This window comes from Rhinoderma darwinii, chromosome 10 (assembly GCF_050947455.1).
Source record: "Rhinoderma darwinii isolate aRhiDar2 chromosome 10, aRhiDar2.hap1, whole genome shotgun sequence".
Lineage (NCBI taxonomy): Eukaryota > Metazoa > Chordata > Amphibia > Anura > Rhinodermatidae > Rhinoderma > Rhinoderma darwinii.
The window spans coordinates 27533594-27552080 of NC_134696.1; the positions used below are offsets into that span (position 1 = coordinate 27533594).

Below are 18487 nucleotides of genomic sequence, written 5' to 3' on the forward strand. Positions count from 1 at the left end.
TGTCTATTCACTCTCAAGACACTTCAGTAACGTTAATGTGGGTGTAAGTGACAGCATATCATGATGTCGCAAGATCACTATGTGCTGAGTACATGAATGGAGAGAAGTGTATGATGCGGATTGGTCATTGATTGGTCAGCGTCATACACTTCTCTCCACAACGCCCACTTGGTCAATAGCTAAAAAATGCCCAGTTGGGCATTAAGAAAGTCATTATCATAAATATAAAATAGGTCATAACTTCGTCAAAATGTATCGCTTTTCTAAATAAAGACCACTGCTGTTATCTACATTACAGCGCCGATCACATTATGTTGAAGATAGGGAATTATAATGTGGTGACAGAGCCTCTTTAACGGTTAGTATCAATGGGCCATTATTCAGGTAGCCGTAAAGTAGAGACTTCAAATATAAAGGTATTGTAAATTTTTATTGTAAATTTACATCATTTTAGGTACCGGGTTGAAAACCCCCCATTCTACAGCCCAGCAAAGCAATGATCAACTTGGAAGTCAAACAATCGTCATTCCTTATTTTCTGGGATTGCGGAGGTGCTTAGAATTCTTCCTGGGCGATAGAAGATAATAATATTAAACAAGACAGGACAGTTTATAGGATCTGAATACAGACTCAACATCCTTTCACCACCCTCATCCTGCTACTGTGAGCTGACTCATTTTTTCCAACTCCTAAGCAACATGTAACTCACTATGTACCCGAGTCATCGTACCTGGAATATTTTAAACAAAAACAAGCAGATAAAATAAAAAATAAAAAAATAATAAAAAATATATATACACACACAGTGAAGGAAATAAGTATTTGATCCCTTGCTGATTTTGTAAGTTTGCCCACTATCAAAGACATGAACAGTCTAGAATTTTTAGGCTAGGTTAATTTTACCAGTGAGAGATAGATTATATTTAAAAAAAAAAAGAAAATCACATAGTCAAAATTATATATATTTATTTGCATTGTGCACAGAGAAATAAGTATTTGATCCCTTTGGCAAACAAGACTTAATACTTCGTGGCAAAACCCTTGTTGACAAGCACAGCAGTCAGACGTTTTTTGTAGTTGATGATGAGGTTTGCACACATGTTAGATGGAATTTTGGCCCACTCCTCTTTGCAGATCATCTGTAAATCATAAAGATTTCGAGGCTGTCGCTTGGCAACTCGGATCTTCAGCTCCCTCCATAAGTTTTCGATGGGATTAAGGTCTGGAGACTGGCTAGGCCACTCCATAACCTTAATGTGCTTCTTTTTGAGCCACTCCTTTGTTGCCTTGGCTGTATGTTTCGGGTCATTGTCGTGCTGGAAGACCCAGCCACGAGCCATTTTTAATGTCCTGGTGGAGGGAAGGAGGTTGTCACTCAGAATTTGACGGTACATGGCTCCATCCATTCTCCCATTGATGCAGTGAAGTAGTCCTGTGCCCTTAGCAGAGAAACACCCCCAAAACATAATGTTTCCACCTCCAGGCTTGACAGTGGGGACGGTGTTCTTTGGGTCATAGGCAGCATTTCTCTTCCTCCAAACACAGCGAGTTGAGTTAATGCCAAAGAGCTCAATTTTAGTCTCATCTGACCACAGCACCTTCTCCCAATCACTCTCAGAATCATCCAGATGTTCATTTGCAAACTTCAGACGGGCCTGTAGATGTGCCTTCTTGAGCAGGGGGACATTGCGGGCACTGCAGGATTTTAATCCATTATGGCGTAATGTGTTACCAATGGTTTTCTTGGTGACTGTGGTCCCAGCTGCCTTGAGATCATTAACAAATTCCCCCCGTGTAGTTTTCGGCTGAGCTCTCACCTTCCTCAGGATCAGGGATACCCCACGAGGTGAGATTTTGCATGGAGCCCCAGATCGATGTCGATTGACAGTCATTTTGTATGGCTTCCATTTCCTTACTATTGCACCAACAGTTGTCTCCTTCTCACCCAGCGTCTTACTTATGGTTTTGTAGCCCACTCCAGCCTTGTGCAGGTCTATGATCTTGTCCCTGACATCCTTAGAAAGCTCTTTGGTCTTGCCCATGTTGTAGAGGTTAGAGTCAGACTGATTAATTTAGTCTGTGGACAGGAGTCTTTTATACAGGTGACCATGTAAGACAGCTGTCTTTAATGCAGGCACCAAGTTGATTTGGAGCGTGTAACTGGTCTGGAGGAGGCTGAACTCTTAATGGTTGGTAGGGGATCAAATACTTATTTCTCTGTGCACAATGCAAATAAATATATATAATTTTGACTATGTGATTTTCTGTTTTTTTTTAATATAATCTATCTCTCACTGGTAAAATTAACCTAGCCTAAAAATTCTAGACTGTTCATGTCTTTGACAGTGGGCAAACTTACAAAATCAGCAAGGGATCAAATACTTATTTCCTTCACTGTAAATATAAATATATATATATATATATATATATATATATATACACACACACACACACTACCGTTCAAAAGTTTGGGGTCACCCAGACAATTTTGTGTTTTCCATGAAAACTCACACTTATATTCATCAAATGAGTTGCAAAATGACTAGAAAATATAGTCAAGACATTGACAAGGTTAGAAATAATGATTTTTATTTGAAATAATAATTTTCTCCTTCAAACTTTGCTTTCGTCAAAGAATGCTCCATTTGCAGCAATTACAGCATTGCAGACCTTTGGCATTCTAGCTGTTAATTTGCTGAGGTAATCGGGAGAAATTTCACCCCATGCTACAGAAGCCCCTCCCACAAGTTGGATTGGCTTGATGGGCACTTCTTGCGTACCATACGGTCAAGCTGCTCCCACAACAGCTCTATGGGGTTGAGATCTGGTGACTGCGCTGGCCACTCCATTACAGATAGAATACCAGCTGCCTGCTTCTTCCCTAAATAGTTCTTGCATAATTTGGAGGTGTGCTTTGGGTCATTGTCCTGTTGTAGGATGAAATTGGCTCCAATCAAGCGCTGTCCACAGGGTATGGCGTTGCAAAATGGAGTGATAGCCTTCCTTATTCAAAATCCCTTTTACCTTGTACAAATCTCCCACTTTACCAGCACCAAAGCAACCCCAGACCATCACATTACCTCCACCATGCTTGACAGATGGCGTCAGGCACTCTTCCAGCATCTTTTCAGTTGTTCTGCGTCTCACAAATGTTCTTCTGTGTGATCCAAACACCTCAAACTTCGATTCGTCTGTCCATAACACTTTTTTCCAATCTTCCTCTGTCCAATGTCTGTATGCTTTTGCCCATATTAATCTTTTCCTTTTATTAGCCAGTCTCAGATATGGCTTTTTCTTTGCCACTCTGCCCTGAAGGCCAGCATCCCGGAGTCGCCTTTTCTCTGTAGATGTTGACACTGGCGTTTTGCGGGTACTATTTAATGAAGCTGCCAGTTGAGGACCTGTGAGGCGTCTATTTCTCAAACTAGAGCCTCTAATGTACTTGTCTTGTTGCTCAGTTGTGCAGCGGGGCCTCCCACTTCTCTTTCTACTCTGGTTAGCGCCTGTTTGTGCTGTCTTCTGAAGGGAGTAGTACACACCGTTGTAGGAAATCTTCAGTTTTTTAGCAATTTCTCGCATGGAATAGCCTTCATTTCTAAGAACAAGAATAGACTGTCGAGTTTCACATGAAAGCTCTCTTTCTCTAGCCATTTGGAGAGTTTAATCGAACCCACAAATGTAATGCTCCAGATTCTCAACTAGCTCAAAGGAAGGTCAGTTTTATAGCTCCTCTAAACAGCAAAACTGTTTACAGCGGTGCTAACATAATTGCACAAGGGTTTTATAATCATCCATTAGCCTTCTAACACAGTTAGCAAACACAATGTACCATTAGAACACTGGAGTGATGGTTGCTGGAAATGGGCCTCTATACACCTATGTAGATATTGCATTAAAAACCAGACGTTTGCAGCTTGAATAGTCATTTAGCACATTAACAATGTATAGAGTGTATTAATTTAATGTTATCTTCATTGAAAAAAACTGTGCTTTTCTTTCAAAAATAAGGAAATTTCTAAGTGACCCTAAACTTTTAACGGTAGTGTATATATATATATATATATATATATATATATATATATATATAAATAAATAAAAAAATCTATATGAATAAAGCTATGAAGGTGAACCACATTCTTCTAGTCGTAATTGTACAAAAAAAAACTTCTGGCCCAGCGAACATTGAAACAATGATAACCTAATCTGACAATAAACAGACTTAAAAAAGGAAGGTTCCCCTTTGCAACATTTTTTTTTTTACTGGTCTAGTGCCTCATGAAGCAACTTTGCAAATAGTTTAAATTATCTCTGGAGATCTATGTATCTCCATGGTAACAGACTACAAACTAACACGGTGTTGTCTGATCCTGCAGTCATACTCCCTTTTGTCTGATCAGTGGGGGTCCAGTGCTCGCTGGCCTCTTCATTGTTTACACATGCACAGCGCCGTACATACAAGTGTAGCTGCGCCTGGTACCATTCGTTTACAACATACATTTGGTAAATTAGCAAGAAGCAGGTGACACATGGGTGGCAGTATGACTGTAGGATCAGACTACTACTATTTGTAGTCTGTTGCCATAGAGACGATCTATAAAGGAGCTGTAAACACAAAATTATAGGAGATTTTTAATTTGCAAAGTTGCATCATTTTTCATTTTAGATTCATTGGAACAATAGAAACAATGGTTGTGAAGGTGGACATACGTAGCCTTCAAAAACACTAAAAAAATATACAGTATATCACCATTCACTGCCGACGAAGCACAGATGTCAAATACTGGTTCACAATAGGAGATATAACAAATGATTGGAAAGAAACATACAAGAAGAAGCTGAAATGGCATTGTGAATTGTAATTATTTCCTACAATGGGTGGAAAATGCTAATTGTGTATTGTCCTCCGCTCGTTCACAAGACGTCTCAAGCACAAAATTCTCTCTAGAGATTGGGCTAGATTACACACTATATCTCATGGCATACGTTCCAGTGTTGTATCTTTAAAAGCTAAATGTATGCACTTACAAAACACAAAACAAAATGTACAATTTTTATGAATCCAACATGATATGTGTTGAATTATTTTTTTTTTTAAAGGGGCTGTCTAGAATTAGGAAAACATGGTTGCTCTCTTCCAGAAACAGTGCCACACCTGTCAATGGGTGTCTGTTATTGCAGCTCGGTTCCAATGAAGTGAATAGGGCTAAGCTGCAATACCACACACAACCTGTGGACAGGTGTGGCATTATTTATGGAAGAAAATTGTTAATTTTTTTTCAAATCCTGGACATCCCCCTTTAAAGGAATTTGCACGCATATATGTATTTATTTATATATATATATATATATATATACATACATACACACACACACACACATGCATAGTTCAAAACATATAGAGACAAGCTGACAGCGGGTCCTGCGTGTCATATATATATAAATATATATATATGAGACACGCAGGACCCGCTGTCAGCGAAGCCAGTAGTCTTGCGCTGACCTGACAAATTTGAGTGCCAGATACAGCTTCTATGTATCCAGGAAACGTAGAAGCTGTAGAGTTGAGCTGTACCGCAAAAGGTTTACGTAGCCTTTACAGAGGTTCTCCAGATGGACAATCCTTAGAATAGTTCAACAACGTTTGATGGGTGGGGTTCCCCTATAAGAACACTAAAAGGGCCATCCCCTTCATCACAGCGGCTCGCATGTATTAGTGGCTGTGCACAGCGGTTCATCTGCGGCCCCATTATTGTGCTGATCGGAAGGTGTCACAGAGGTCGGACCCCCACAAATCAAACATTGATGGCCTATCTTAAGAATAGACCATCAACGATAAAGTCCCAGAGAATCCTATTTTCATGATTTTTGATTATTGCAAAAACTTCTCTGGTGGATGTATTCCTGAATTCTAATGTATGCATTTACAGTAATGTTTCCGTACATATTAGAAATGAAGAGCTGAAAGCACCAGGATATAAAGCGTTAAATAAGCCATAAGTGGCACCAGTCACAAACTATCCCAAGCTGAAGCCATTATCTCTAGTCGACTACATTCTCCAGGTGGTGCCAAGTGCTGCCATGGAGATCTCCAGCAGGGAAGGGTCTAGGGTAGGGATCCTGTTAATTACTAGCGGGTGATGTACACGGCAGCCCCAGCGGGACACACGTGGCCGGGAGCTGCCTGACACAGCAATGTATTCTCATTCTTTAATTAAACGCTCATTAACTCGGCATCCTCGAAGGTGTTTCCTTTAGAAGTTGAATGATACAAAGTGTTCTGTTATCTGCTGGCAGTTTCTTATATTAATGAAGAGGCCTAGATATGAAAGAAGACGAGGTGCAGCTATAGAAATCATAGAAAGATTTTCAGATAGATAGATATAGATAGACAGGGTGTATTCAGATGTTGCGGTGCGGGCGGTTAAAACTGCATGAATAACGCAAGCATTTTTAAAGTGATTTGATGAAGTCGCGTTTTTTTCCATAACCGCATCGCAAAAAAAACACATCAAATTGCAATTGCATGTGGTTTCCGGGTAACTTTTAATGTGGTTTTAACTGCACCTCAACGTGGGGAGAAAGAAAGAGAGGGAAGAAAGAAAGAAAGAAAGAAAGAGAGAAAGAGAAGAAAGAGAGGGAAGAAAGAAAGAAAGAAAGAAAGAGAGGGAAGAAAGAAAGAAAGAAAGAAAGAAAGAAAGAAAGAAAGAAAGAAAGAAAGAAAGAAAGAAAGAAAGAAAGAAAGAAAGAAAGAAAGAAAGAAAGAAAGAAAGAAAGAAAGAGAAGAAAAAGAAAGAAAGAAGGAAAGAAAGAGAGGGAAGAAAGAAAGAAAGAAGGAAAGAAAGAGAGGGAAGAAAGAAAGAAAGAAAGAAAGAAAGAGAGGGGAGAAAGAAAGAAAGAAAGAGAGGGAAGAAAGAAAGAAAGAAAGAAAGAGAGGGGAGAAAGAAAGAAAGAAAGAAAGAAAGAAAGAAAGAAAGAAAGAAAGAAAGAAAGAAAGAAAGAGAGGGAAGAAAGAAAGAAAGAAAGGGAAGAAAAAGAAAGAAAGAAAGAAAGAAAGAAAGGGAAGAAAAAGAAAGAAAGAAAGAAAGAAAGAAAGAAAGAAAGAAAGAGGAGAAAGAAAGAAAGGGGAGAAAGAGAGAGAGGGGAGAAAGAAAGAGAGGGGAGAAAGAAAGAGAGGGGAGAAAGAAAGAAAGAAAGAAAGAAAGAAAGAAAGAAAGAAAGAAAGAAAGAAAGAAAGAAAGAAAGAAAGAAAGAAAGAAAGAAAAAGAAAGAAAGAAAGAGAGAGGGGAGAAAGGGCTTGTCCACACGTAGCGGAATTACTGCGTATTTTCCATCTGGAATTGCAGCCGGAAAATATGCACCAGAATACAGTAGCAGCAAAGTGGGTGAAATTTAACAAATATCATCCACACTCAGCGTAAAAATTCTGACCATAAATTGACCTGCGGTGCGTTTTTTTCGGATCCTCGGCATGTGAATTCCTGCTGTGGAAAGTGACTGGATTGCTGCGTTTTTCAGAGGAGATGTCACCGTCTCCCAGCATTGAGAAAAACGCAGCAAAATACGCACCATTTTCTCTAGTAAAAAACGCAGGAAATAGTGCGTTTTTTCCGCAGCGGAATGTCTGCTACTTTCAACGGAATTGCTGCAGACATTTTCTGCAGCAATTCCGTTACATTTGGACAAGCCCAAAGAACGGCCTCATGCACGCGGCCGAACCCGAGGTCGCATTTTCGTGCCGTGCTCCCATACGTATGGGAGCACGGCCAGCAAAAAACGAAAAGTAGGACATGCTCCATATTTCCCGACACAGTTCTACGGCACGGACACCCTTCCGTAGCGATCTGGAAAGGTGTCTGCGGCTAATAGAACCAGGTGGCTCCGTAATTGCGGACCGTATTGCGGTCCGCAATTACAGAGTTTTTTTTTACGGTTGTGTGCATGGGGCCAGAGAGGAGAAAGAGAGAGGAGATAAAATAAAGAAATAAACGTGCCACAAATAACAAAATTTAATTTTTCTAGCATTCAATGAAGTTACGGTTGGTAATCAAAATAGAAAATAAGAAGGTAAAAGAAGATCTATAAAGCTAAGAAACAATATGGCCGCACATCCTGTTGTCACTTTTGCAAAAGTAAATGCCGCAACTAAATAAGGAACATAATAAAAAATATTGGCTACTGGTCTAACTTACTTGATCTAATATTCGGTCACAATTACGTTTTGGGCAGAGACTTTAATTGATCTTAAAGGGAACCTGTCACCAGCATTTCACCTATTGAACTTTACTTATCCCTCACTGGCCGCTGCTATAAAAAGTTCATTGCCGTTATCCCCGCTCCTAAACGCCTCCTCCGACTGTAAATAACGGTCGGCAAACATTTTGCGCCTTTTATCGTAATAATCCAGTGTCCCTTTGTGCGCACACACCAGAAGAGGACATCAGTGCATAAGCCTGGGATTTTGTGTGCTGGGGGAAGGCGAGGAGCTGTCAATCAAAAGTAAGGAGGCGGGAAAAACTTGGAAAGACTTGAGGAATGAAGATTTGACTCTTTTATGCTCATTTGCATACGGTGTGGGAACACTAAAAACGGAATACTAAAGCTACAGAGCCGACTAAGAAGACAATTATAGGTTGTATAGAAATGATTTTTCACCCCCGTCCACCAGGTATTGCTGGTTTAATAGGTGAAATTCTGGTGACAGGTTCCCTTTAACACAAATCTCCTGGTAGCTTTTTTTTTTTCTTTTTTAGAAGTTGATCATTTTCCCCATTAAATTGAAGGTCCAACAGAGGTTGTCACAACTTAGGGTCAGATCACACAGAGTTTTTTGACGCGGCAAAACACGGCCGAAAATGCCTCCCATTGATTTCAATGGGAGGCAGAGGCGTTTTTTTCCCGCGAGCGGAAAAAACGGCTCGCGGGAAAAAGAAGCGACATGCCCGATCTTCAGGCGTTTACTTTTCTGACCTCCCACTGACATCAATGGGAGGCAGAGAAAGCGTATTTCTTGGCGTTTTTTGCCCGCGGCGCTCAATGGCCGCGGGCGAAAAACGCCTCGAAATTCGGCGTGCAGGCAGTGCAATATCTGCCTCAAAATTCCAAATGGAATTTTGAGGCAGATTTTCTGCCTGCAAAAAACTCAGTGTGAACCAGGCCTAAGAAGCTGCTTTAGGCTATGTTCACACGGAGTATTTTGGGGGAGGAATATCTGCCTCAAAATTCCGTTTGGAACTTTGAGGCAGATATTCCTCTCCCTGCACGCCGATTTTCGCGGCGATTATCGCGCCGTTTTTCGCCTGCGGCCATTGAGCGCCGCGGGCATAAAACAGCGAGAAATACGCTTTCTCCTGCCTCCCATTGAAGTCAATGGGAGGTCAGAGGCGGAAGCGCCCGAAGATAGGGCATGTCGCGAGGCAGTTTTACTTCTCGCGGGAAAAAGACGCCGACGCCTCCCATTGAAATCAATGGGAGGCGTTCTCGGGCTGTTTTTGCCAAGTTTTGCGACGCGGTTTCCGCGTAAAAAAACTCGGCAAAATACCCCGTGTGAACATATCTGGATCCACAGCAATGATCTGATGTCGCTGTGGAAACTACTATTATTATTATTATTATTACATGGTGCCCGTTGAAATGATTTGGCCCCATGTAATACAAGGTCGTGCTGAGTCCGCCAAAGCCATTCTTTCCTGTGGCTCCATGCTTTGTCTAAACCTGAGTTCACATGTCAAGGATTTTCATTTTTTTACCCTTTGCAATGCAAAAGGGTGAGCTCTGCGTCACAACAAAGTCTGTAAAAAATCCGCGATGTGTGAACTCAGCGTGAAGGCCCTATGCACACGACTGTAGCGGTTTTTTAATGACTGCAAATACGGATCCGTAGTCATCCGCATATCTGAGACGCTGACGGCAAAATACGGTCCGTAGTGCATCTGTATTTATGGATCCGCAAATCAAAAAAATAAAAATAAGTGAGGCTAGAAATGACGTCACATACACGTCCTAACCCCTTGAATAGGTCACATGATCGCTCAGGCGCCATGGTCTTGGGGAATCCCCTGCCATCGCATAGTAACGCTTCATGTACTTCCGCAGCCATCCGCAATTTTGCAAGCGCCTATAGATTGCTATGGACGAGTCTGTCCCGCAATTGCGGACAGGAATAGGACATGATCTATATTTTGTGGATCATTTCTATGGCCCGGACTCAGATCTCTAAATATACGAGAAACTGACAAAGAGAAAATGATCGACTTGAAGCACGTGAAGTACAAAAAATATATATACAATCTTTATTGAATAGAGACATGAGACAAGTAAAAAGATGGAATAAGGATAAGTCACACAATAAAAAAGGACGTCACATCAATCATAAATCAGATGTGCTAATTTGGTCAACATGTTGGAAACAATAAGATATTATGGCAGCAAATAGATAAATAGCAGCATACCTGGCTAAAACACATATATGCATATATTTCGTACAGTAGTGGCGATTTGAGTAAAAAAGAAAATGTATAAACAACGCCAACAGGATACAATAGTATAGAGCAGTTTAGGTGTGCAAAAGCTGGTTTTGAAGTGTAATCAAAGAGTTATAGGCAAAGTTTTGTGCAAGCTGCTGAAGATGGCAAGTATTTGTTCAACATACCAGTAGACATTGTGATGCAAAGATGGGACGTCTACACCCGACGCGCGTTTCGGCACCTGCCTTCGTCCGGGGACGAAGGCAGGTGCCGAAACGCGCGTCGGGTGTAGACGTCCCATCTTTGCATCACAATGTCTACTGGTATGTTGAACAAATACTTGCCATCTTCAGCAGCTTGCACAAAACTTTGCCTATAACTCTTTGATTACACTTCAAAACCAGCTTTTGCACACCTAAACTGCTCTATACTATTGTATCCTGTTGGCGTTGTTTATACATTTTCTTTTTTACTCAAATCGCCACTACTGTACGAAATATATGCATATATGTGTTTTAGCCAGGTATGCTGCTATTTATCTATTTGCTGCCATAATATCTTATTGTTTCCAACATGTTGACCAAATTAGCACATCTGATTTATGATTGATGTGACGTCCTTTTTTATTGTGTGACTTATCCTTATTCCATCTTTTTACTTGTCTCATGTCTCTATTCAATAAAGATTGTATATATATTTTTTGTACTTCACGTGCTTCAAGTCGATCATTTTCTCTTTGTCAGTTTCTCATGCTAAATCTTTTGATCGACGCACCAAGTGTATCTTGGTCAATACTTAGGATATGATAACGTGCCGCTCACATAACTAGCAACAGTGCTTTACAGTGTATATGTTGATGCTTCGAGCACTATTATCATTATCATATTCTGTCTGTTGGTATTTTTTTGGTCTATCTCTAAATATACGGAAAGGTGTATTTTTTCAACGGACCCTTCACACGGTCCATTGAAACACACGGACGTATACTACGGTCGTCTGAATTCGGCCTAAGTGTGGGGGGGGATAAAATAAAATAAAAAATTTTTTATTGAATATAAATTACAAATTTATGTTTTTTTTAACCCATTACTGTTCTGCATTGAAGTTGAACAGTTACATCCAATGTGAAAAAAAAAAAAAGGATGTTCTGTTACTCACCTCCAAATAATTTTGCACTCCTAAAACTGCTTGAGTTTCTGGCGCCCTGACTACTCCGCTGAAAGAAAAGACAAAGCATCTCAGACCATAGTAAAATATATAGGGTAAGGAAGAAAATTAACCGATGGGTAAAAATGAAAAGCAATTAAAGGAGCCCTACAGTACATTAATAAAATAATAAAAAAAGAAAGGAAAACAACGTGTGCATTTTGTCCAGAACAGCGCCACCCTAGTCCAAGCGTCTGGTAATGCAGCTCAGCCTCACACAAATGAAATACAAAACCGCCAAGACATTTAATTTGACATGTATGGGCAAAAACACGCTTTATGACTATAGCTACGATAAATATGTAGATCTCTGGTTTTTCACATTTATTAACAAATGAGAATTTGCTTCCGTCAGCAAAAAGATTTGACATTTTACACCCCGGATTGTTTTACTGCCTAGTAACCCGAAAATGTTTTGTTTTAAGTTAACAACGTTTTACGAAACCGATGCATAGTTTAAAATTACGGAATTGAGTTTTATGAATAAGAAAGTTTTAATAAAACATATTTAAAAAACAAAACAAAAAACAAACAAAACATATTGTCATTGATACAAAAGGCCCTATTACACCGGACAATATTGAGGGGAGAGATGTGCTAACGACAACAAAAATATTTCTAATTTTTAAAGCGATACGATCAGCCGATGAATGAGCGTTTGCTCGTTCATCTGCTGATCGCTGCCATGTTTACACGGCGATTATCGGCAATGAGCGTTCGATTAACGCTTGTCTGCCCTATAATTGCCCAGTGTAAAAGGGCCTGGGGTCACAGCTTTGGAGTGACGCAGTTGCTTTCACAGGATTGCACTGACACGATGGGGGAGATTTGATGATCAAATTTGCTACCACAGAATTCTATTGTAAATTGTAACAAAATAATGTAGTAGGTGGCGTGCGCCAAATCTATTCTGTGTTTTTGGCACAATTTCTGCCTATAGTGACCGTTTGGAAAACTGTTGCTACACAGGAGAATGGCGAAGAGGAGCTGAAAAACGTGCCATCTGGTTATATTGAGGACCCACTGGTAATCAGCTGTCATTGCGGGGAGATCTGCGGGCGGCTGTACATTGCTCCTGCAGCAGCCGCCATTTGGCATTACATGGTTGAATTCTTTACCGCAGCGCTTCGCTCTCACTAATAAAGGGGCACGTGAGCTAGGGGAAATCCCTTCTATGTTCATATGTCCTAATAGAGAATATGGATTGGGGTCGTCTTAATAGGACAACCCCTTTAACTGTTTAGACATCCTGTACTAGTGACACCCGCTTCCGCAAGGTCGACAGCCACAATGCAATTTGTGCGACTGAAGTCAAAGTGTGGCACAAGCCAGAGGTTAGGGATCGATGACAATATTTTGTTACTAAGTGCCTGAATTATAAGCGGCTGTGGCAGGGGAAATGTGAAAATACATGGTGCCCATTCAAATGAATGGGCTACCATGTAATACATGGTCAGCTGAACTCTCCAGTGTGGGAGCCGCATTTTGCCCTGGCTAACTTAGGAGCTCCCCCTCTATGATGTCAATATTACATAAGGCTATGTTCACACATTTCGATTTGTTCTACATTTTATGCAGATTATTAAACCAAAGCCAGAAATGGATCTAGAAGGAAGGCGAAGCATAAGTTCTTTCTTTATATTTCCCATTCCTTTAGAAACCACTTCTGGCTTTGGTTTAAAAATCTGCAACAACCCGCACAGTTATTCCACGGTTATGGAAAACAAGTAGCGCGCCGACCATCACTGAATGGTTTCAGATTTTTTTGCTGCAGAGAATGGAGGAGGCAACACAGGCCCAGCGAGAATGTCCGAGAGCGGGGAGATTGGTCTGGAGGGAGTTTTGTGAGTCGGATGAATATCTCCACTATGTATAGGCCATATAGGACATAGCAAGGGGGAGTGTTGGCCTGATCCGCCTGGAGGTTGTTAGTGGGAGTTTGGGTCCTCTGGTTCTGTTTGCTTCCTTTCTCCTCTATCCGATGTGTAGTACGCTAGTGATGCTGCGTCACATGCTATGGTACCTTGCCGCCTGCCGTGGTACCCACTGTTCTGGATGCATGTTCAATATCAAGGGTAATATAGCCATATGTCCTCGATGCCCGGACATCCTGTCCATTGTATTAAGTTCGCCTCTGCTGGTACAGAGGTCTGTGTTACATTGTATAGAGTGTTATATTCATAATCGTGTTTTTGCCGACTCATGATGTAAGATGGATGCGTATATGTTTTCTGTATTGATGTATACTACTGGCTTGTTATGATTTCTTTGTGTTGAAAAATACCCAAAAATAAAGAATGTTAAAAAAAAAAAATAGGGATTCTCCCAACTGGAGAATCCCCTTAAAAAGGAAAAAGAAATCTGCAACAAATCGCGATGTGTGAACATACAAAGCCTAAGGCCTTATTCACACAAACGTGTCTGTTTTGCGTCCGCAAAAACGTACGTTTGTCATGCGTTGCAGTTCCGTGTGGCATCAGTTGTTGATGTCTTTATGCGCATATTTCTTTTTTTTTTGCCTTCACTTCTATGAACTTGTGCGTGAATCAAGGACCGCACACGGATATGCGTCTGTGATTTTCACGCACCCATTGACTTCAATGGGTGCGTGATGCACTAAAAACGCACAAGAATAGGACATGCAGTGAGTTTCACCCAACGGAAACACGCTGCGTGAAAAACACTGCATGTGTTTATGGCCCCATTGAATTGCATAGGTGCGTGTGACGGCCGTTGTTTTAACGGCTGTCACACGGACGTATTGATCGTTCGTGTGAATAAGGCCTAATATGTAGAGAGACTAATATGTAGAGAGACTTTCCTAATTGGACCACATCTTTAAGGCCTCATGCACACGACAGTGTTTGGTCCGTGATATATGGACTGCATTTCCCGGACCGAACACAGTTCAGGGATCTGGGCCCCTTGTATTATAGTTATGTATGACGCTGTGAGTCACTGCCTCTCCGCGGGACTACAGTCCCATACTGAAAACACGGGGAGGCATGGACACCTAGCACCATACATAACTATGATGCTAGGAGCCCGGCTCCCTGAACTGTGCTCGGTCTGGGTAACGCGGCCGACGTGTTGTCCATATATTAAGGAACAAACACATTCATGTGCATGAGGCCCAAGGCCGCAGGCACGCGGCCGTCATCACGGCCCGCAACTGCCGCCCGCATTTTCGGGCCGTGGTCCCATACAAAGTATGGGGGAACAGCCTGTAAAATGCAAAAGAACTGACATTTTCCATAATTTTCGGAACATTTCTACGGCGCCGACACCCATCCGTAGCGATATGGAAAGGTGTCCGCAGCCAATCGAACTGAATGGGTCCGTAATAATTATGGACAATTTTTACGGTTGTGTGTGCTGTAGAGACAACTTCTGCCACATGGTTAACAGCGACACAGCATTTTATGCTACAAACGACTAACGGGGACGACTCTCACAGGCTGGAGGTCGACGACAACTTTTGTCCCACAATGTCTGAATAATAAGCTTTGGAGTCTCATTTCATAGACATGCAATAAATTATTTAACTGAATAACAGACACAAGTCACGTTGTAGAAGAAGTTTATCATGTAATGTAACTATGGGCTCGTATGACATCACATGTGGACTTGTGATGTCATGCTTCTGTGATTTCGCAAGTGCAAAAAATCCAACGCTGTTGAACTTTATGTGATCAAATTAAATTCCCACCCCTAACTTTCAACAATGGCGACTAGCCACACAGCCCTGGCGAGCAAAAAGCCGCCACAAAGACTTCATGGCTCATCCATTACACAACTAATTCATGCTGCAGAGTATATAAGGAATGGCTGCCAGCGACCCCCTATTGATCAGCTCAGCCCTCACAATCATTCCCAGTGGTCAGACCAACCCTCGTGATCAATATAGGTAATAAAACATTATAGTGCCCTCCTCCCCTCTTTACCTGATCTGATTTTTAATACAAACTAGTTTGAATCCTCATCCTGCTACACGGCCCCTGCCCTGATACTATCACTCTCATCATTGTATACAGACACCTACCTATACTTCGTTCCAAAATACTGGAAGAATATAAGATACCGAACTTTGTTAGAACTCATTCTGTAGATCAGGTGATCACACCATTCACACTATGCGCCGCTCCTTTGCTATCCACATGAGAAGATTCGCAAGGACAAGCCGGCAAGAAAGGCCCCCTGAGAGCTGCCCGGAGCTGCCTGACTGGTCTGTATCATTGTTTTCTAAGTAATATACGCGCACTTCTCGCTTATACTTTATCCACTACCTGAGCACGCACTTCTCTATATATTTATATACGTGTAAACGCCGCTTGTTTCTGTTCTCGGTCAGCTGGTGTTGTTTAACAGCCCCGCTAAAAAAAAAAGATAGAGCAGTTTCAGAGGCCAGTATAGACAATGTCGCGCTCTTATGACGTCAAGGAGGACGCGTGGTTGACCTGTCAATCGCCAAGGAAAAGGAATTACCCGTCATTTCTTTGGTGGTTGTTGTGGCGTTCTTAGCTCTGGGATTTTCAGGATAATATTATTAGTTTCATATGGATAATAAAATACATTGACACAGTAATAATGTATAATATTTACAGTGTAATTGTGTCCTGATAATAAATAACCAGTAAAAAAAAAAAGCTCATTAGTGCATAGCTGAAAAAAATAATAGCTTTTTTGCAATGGTCTCTAATTTGTCGCTTCCTTTCTGTTTCAAAACTACAACTCCCAGCAATGCAGACCGAGGGTTTGATGGGAGCTGTAGTTTTGCAGTACTGTAGAGCCACAGGTTGGGGATCCCTGTATTATAGAATTGTCTGCAACCTCATTCTGTATTAAAGTGAATACGAGCTAGGACTCGTGCACATGGATACCTATCACACAGATGCATTTAAATAGGGGCATTTTTTTTGTTTAAAAAGCCAAACACTGCACTCAGCTATCTCCGGCGCTCCCATAGAGAATGAATGGAGCAGCAGTGTGCATGAGCGACGGATAGGGGGTAACTTGTTGTAACCGGAATACCCCTTTAAAGAATGGGAGTCATGTATTCTGAGCATATGGTATAAATGTCTAAGGTGGGAAACCCCCTTTAACCCGCATACATTTAAATGCAGTATTACCTTGCATGAGTGGCCACTATCTATTGATGGTGAGTGGTGGCCTGTTCTTGGGGTTAGAGTCGTCTGGTTTCAGCAAATTAATGTTATTTTTTTTAATAATTAAACGTGATACAATTTTCAAATATACTTTCTGTATTAATATCTCATGGTTTTCAAGATCTCTGCTTGTTGTCATTCAGTAGGAACATTCTTTGTTTACTTCCAGTTGATAAAATCCTGTCCATGGTCATGAGATGGACACAGTGCTGGAATCGTTAGGAGACACAGCTCTGATACACATACTGTAATTGTAAGGCTCTGTTCACATCAGTGTTGGGGGCTCAGTAAGGGGCCTCCGTCACAGGTTTGGCCGAAAATACCAGCATGCATATTGTGAAATCGGTGCTTCTGGTATTTTCATTGTTCTGCTCCTCTCACGTAGCAGCACAATGTAAATACCGACGCAGGTGTGAACAGGCCCTAACGAGCGGTGCACCTGTGGTTCCATCACATGACCATGAACAGGATTTTATCCCCTGGAAGTAAACAATGAAGGTTCCTACTGAATTACAGCAAGCAGAGATCTTGAAAACTGTTACTAATTAATACAGCAAGTATATAGGAAAGTTTTATAACTTTTAATTCTGCAAAAAATAAAATTTATTTACTTAAATCGGACAACCTATTTAAGGGCTCCAGACTCCCAATTCCTAGAACCAGATTTTTATGACGTAAAAATTGACATTACGTTAACCCGCATGAATAATTATCAAAGGTGTCTCTATATTCTATAGAGGATATAGAGATTATTTTACTTAAAGGGGTTCTCCGGGAAAAGCCTCCGTCCGTGCCTCCAAAATCCTCTCTCCTCAGCTGCTCCACAATCAGCTACTAGACTTGGAAACGTGTTCTGTGGAGTGATGTATCACGTCTCACTATCTGGCCGTCTGATGGAGGAATCCGGATTTGGCGAATACCAGGAGAACGTTACCTAACGGAGTGCATAGTGGCTATCGAGTTTGTTGGACAACTGATCATCTGGACTGTTTTTCAGGATTTGTCCCCTTATTCCCAGTGACGAGTAATGTTAATGCTGCAGCATACAAAGACCTTTTAGACAATTGTAGCTTCCAACTTTGTGACAACAGTTTGGGGAAGGCCGTTTCTTGCTCCAGCATGACAATGCCCTAAGCAAGGTCCATATAGACATGTGTGACAAGGAACTAGAGTGGCTGCACAGAATCCTGACCTCAACCCCATAAAACATCTTTGGGTTAAATTGAAATGCTGATTGCAAAACAAAACCTTCTTGTCCAACATCAGTGGTGCTTGCCATGTAAGAATGATTGACTGATCGCTCCATTCTGTCCATCTTACATATCCTAGTCATGCCCAGGATACTAGGCACAAGTGGCATGCTAAGATCTGGTTACACAGCACCAGTTCTGAAGTGCAAGAGAGGTGAGAAGGAAAATTCCAACCGCTGCCTCCTCTGTGGTGAGTCTGCATTTTCATGGCGCAGGGAAGCAATTTCATTCTAATAGGCCAGTTTTACACGGGCGTGATTGGTCCGTGATATACGGACCTTATGTCGGCAGTATTTTCAGGATCGAACACAGTTCAGGAAGGCGGACTCCTAGCATCATAGTTACCCATTACACTGTGGGTCCCTCCCTCCCGCACAGGAATACTGTCTCGTTCTGTAATCAT

General features: G+C 41.4%; 1 protein-coding gene across 1 annotated transcript in view; it reads right to left on the minus strand.

Annotated features, from left to right (window-relative positions):
- Positions 1-15915, minus strand: part of PUSL1 (pseudouridine synthase like 1) — a 45187-nt gene extending 29272 nt beyond the window's left edge. The window contains exons 1-2 of the mRNA XM_075840940.1: positions 15712-15915; positions 11622-11679 (exon numbers count right to left, since the gene is read on the minus strand). Of these exons, the coding sequence (XP_075697055.1) occupies positions 11622-11679; positions 15712-15770 (117 nt within the window). The 5' untranslated portion in view covers positions 15771-15915. The remainder of the gene's footprint in view (positions 1-11621; positions 11680-15711) is intronic.
- Between the last annotated feature and the right edge of the window lie 2572 nt (positions 15916-18487).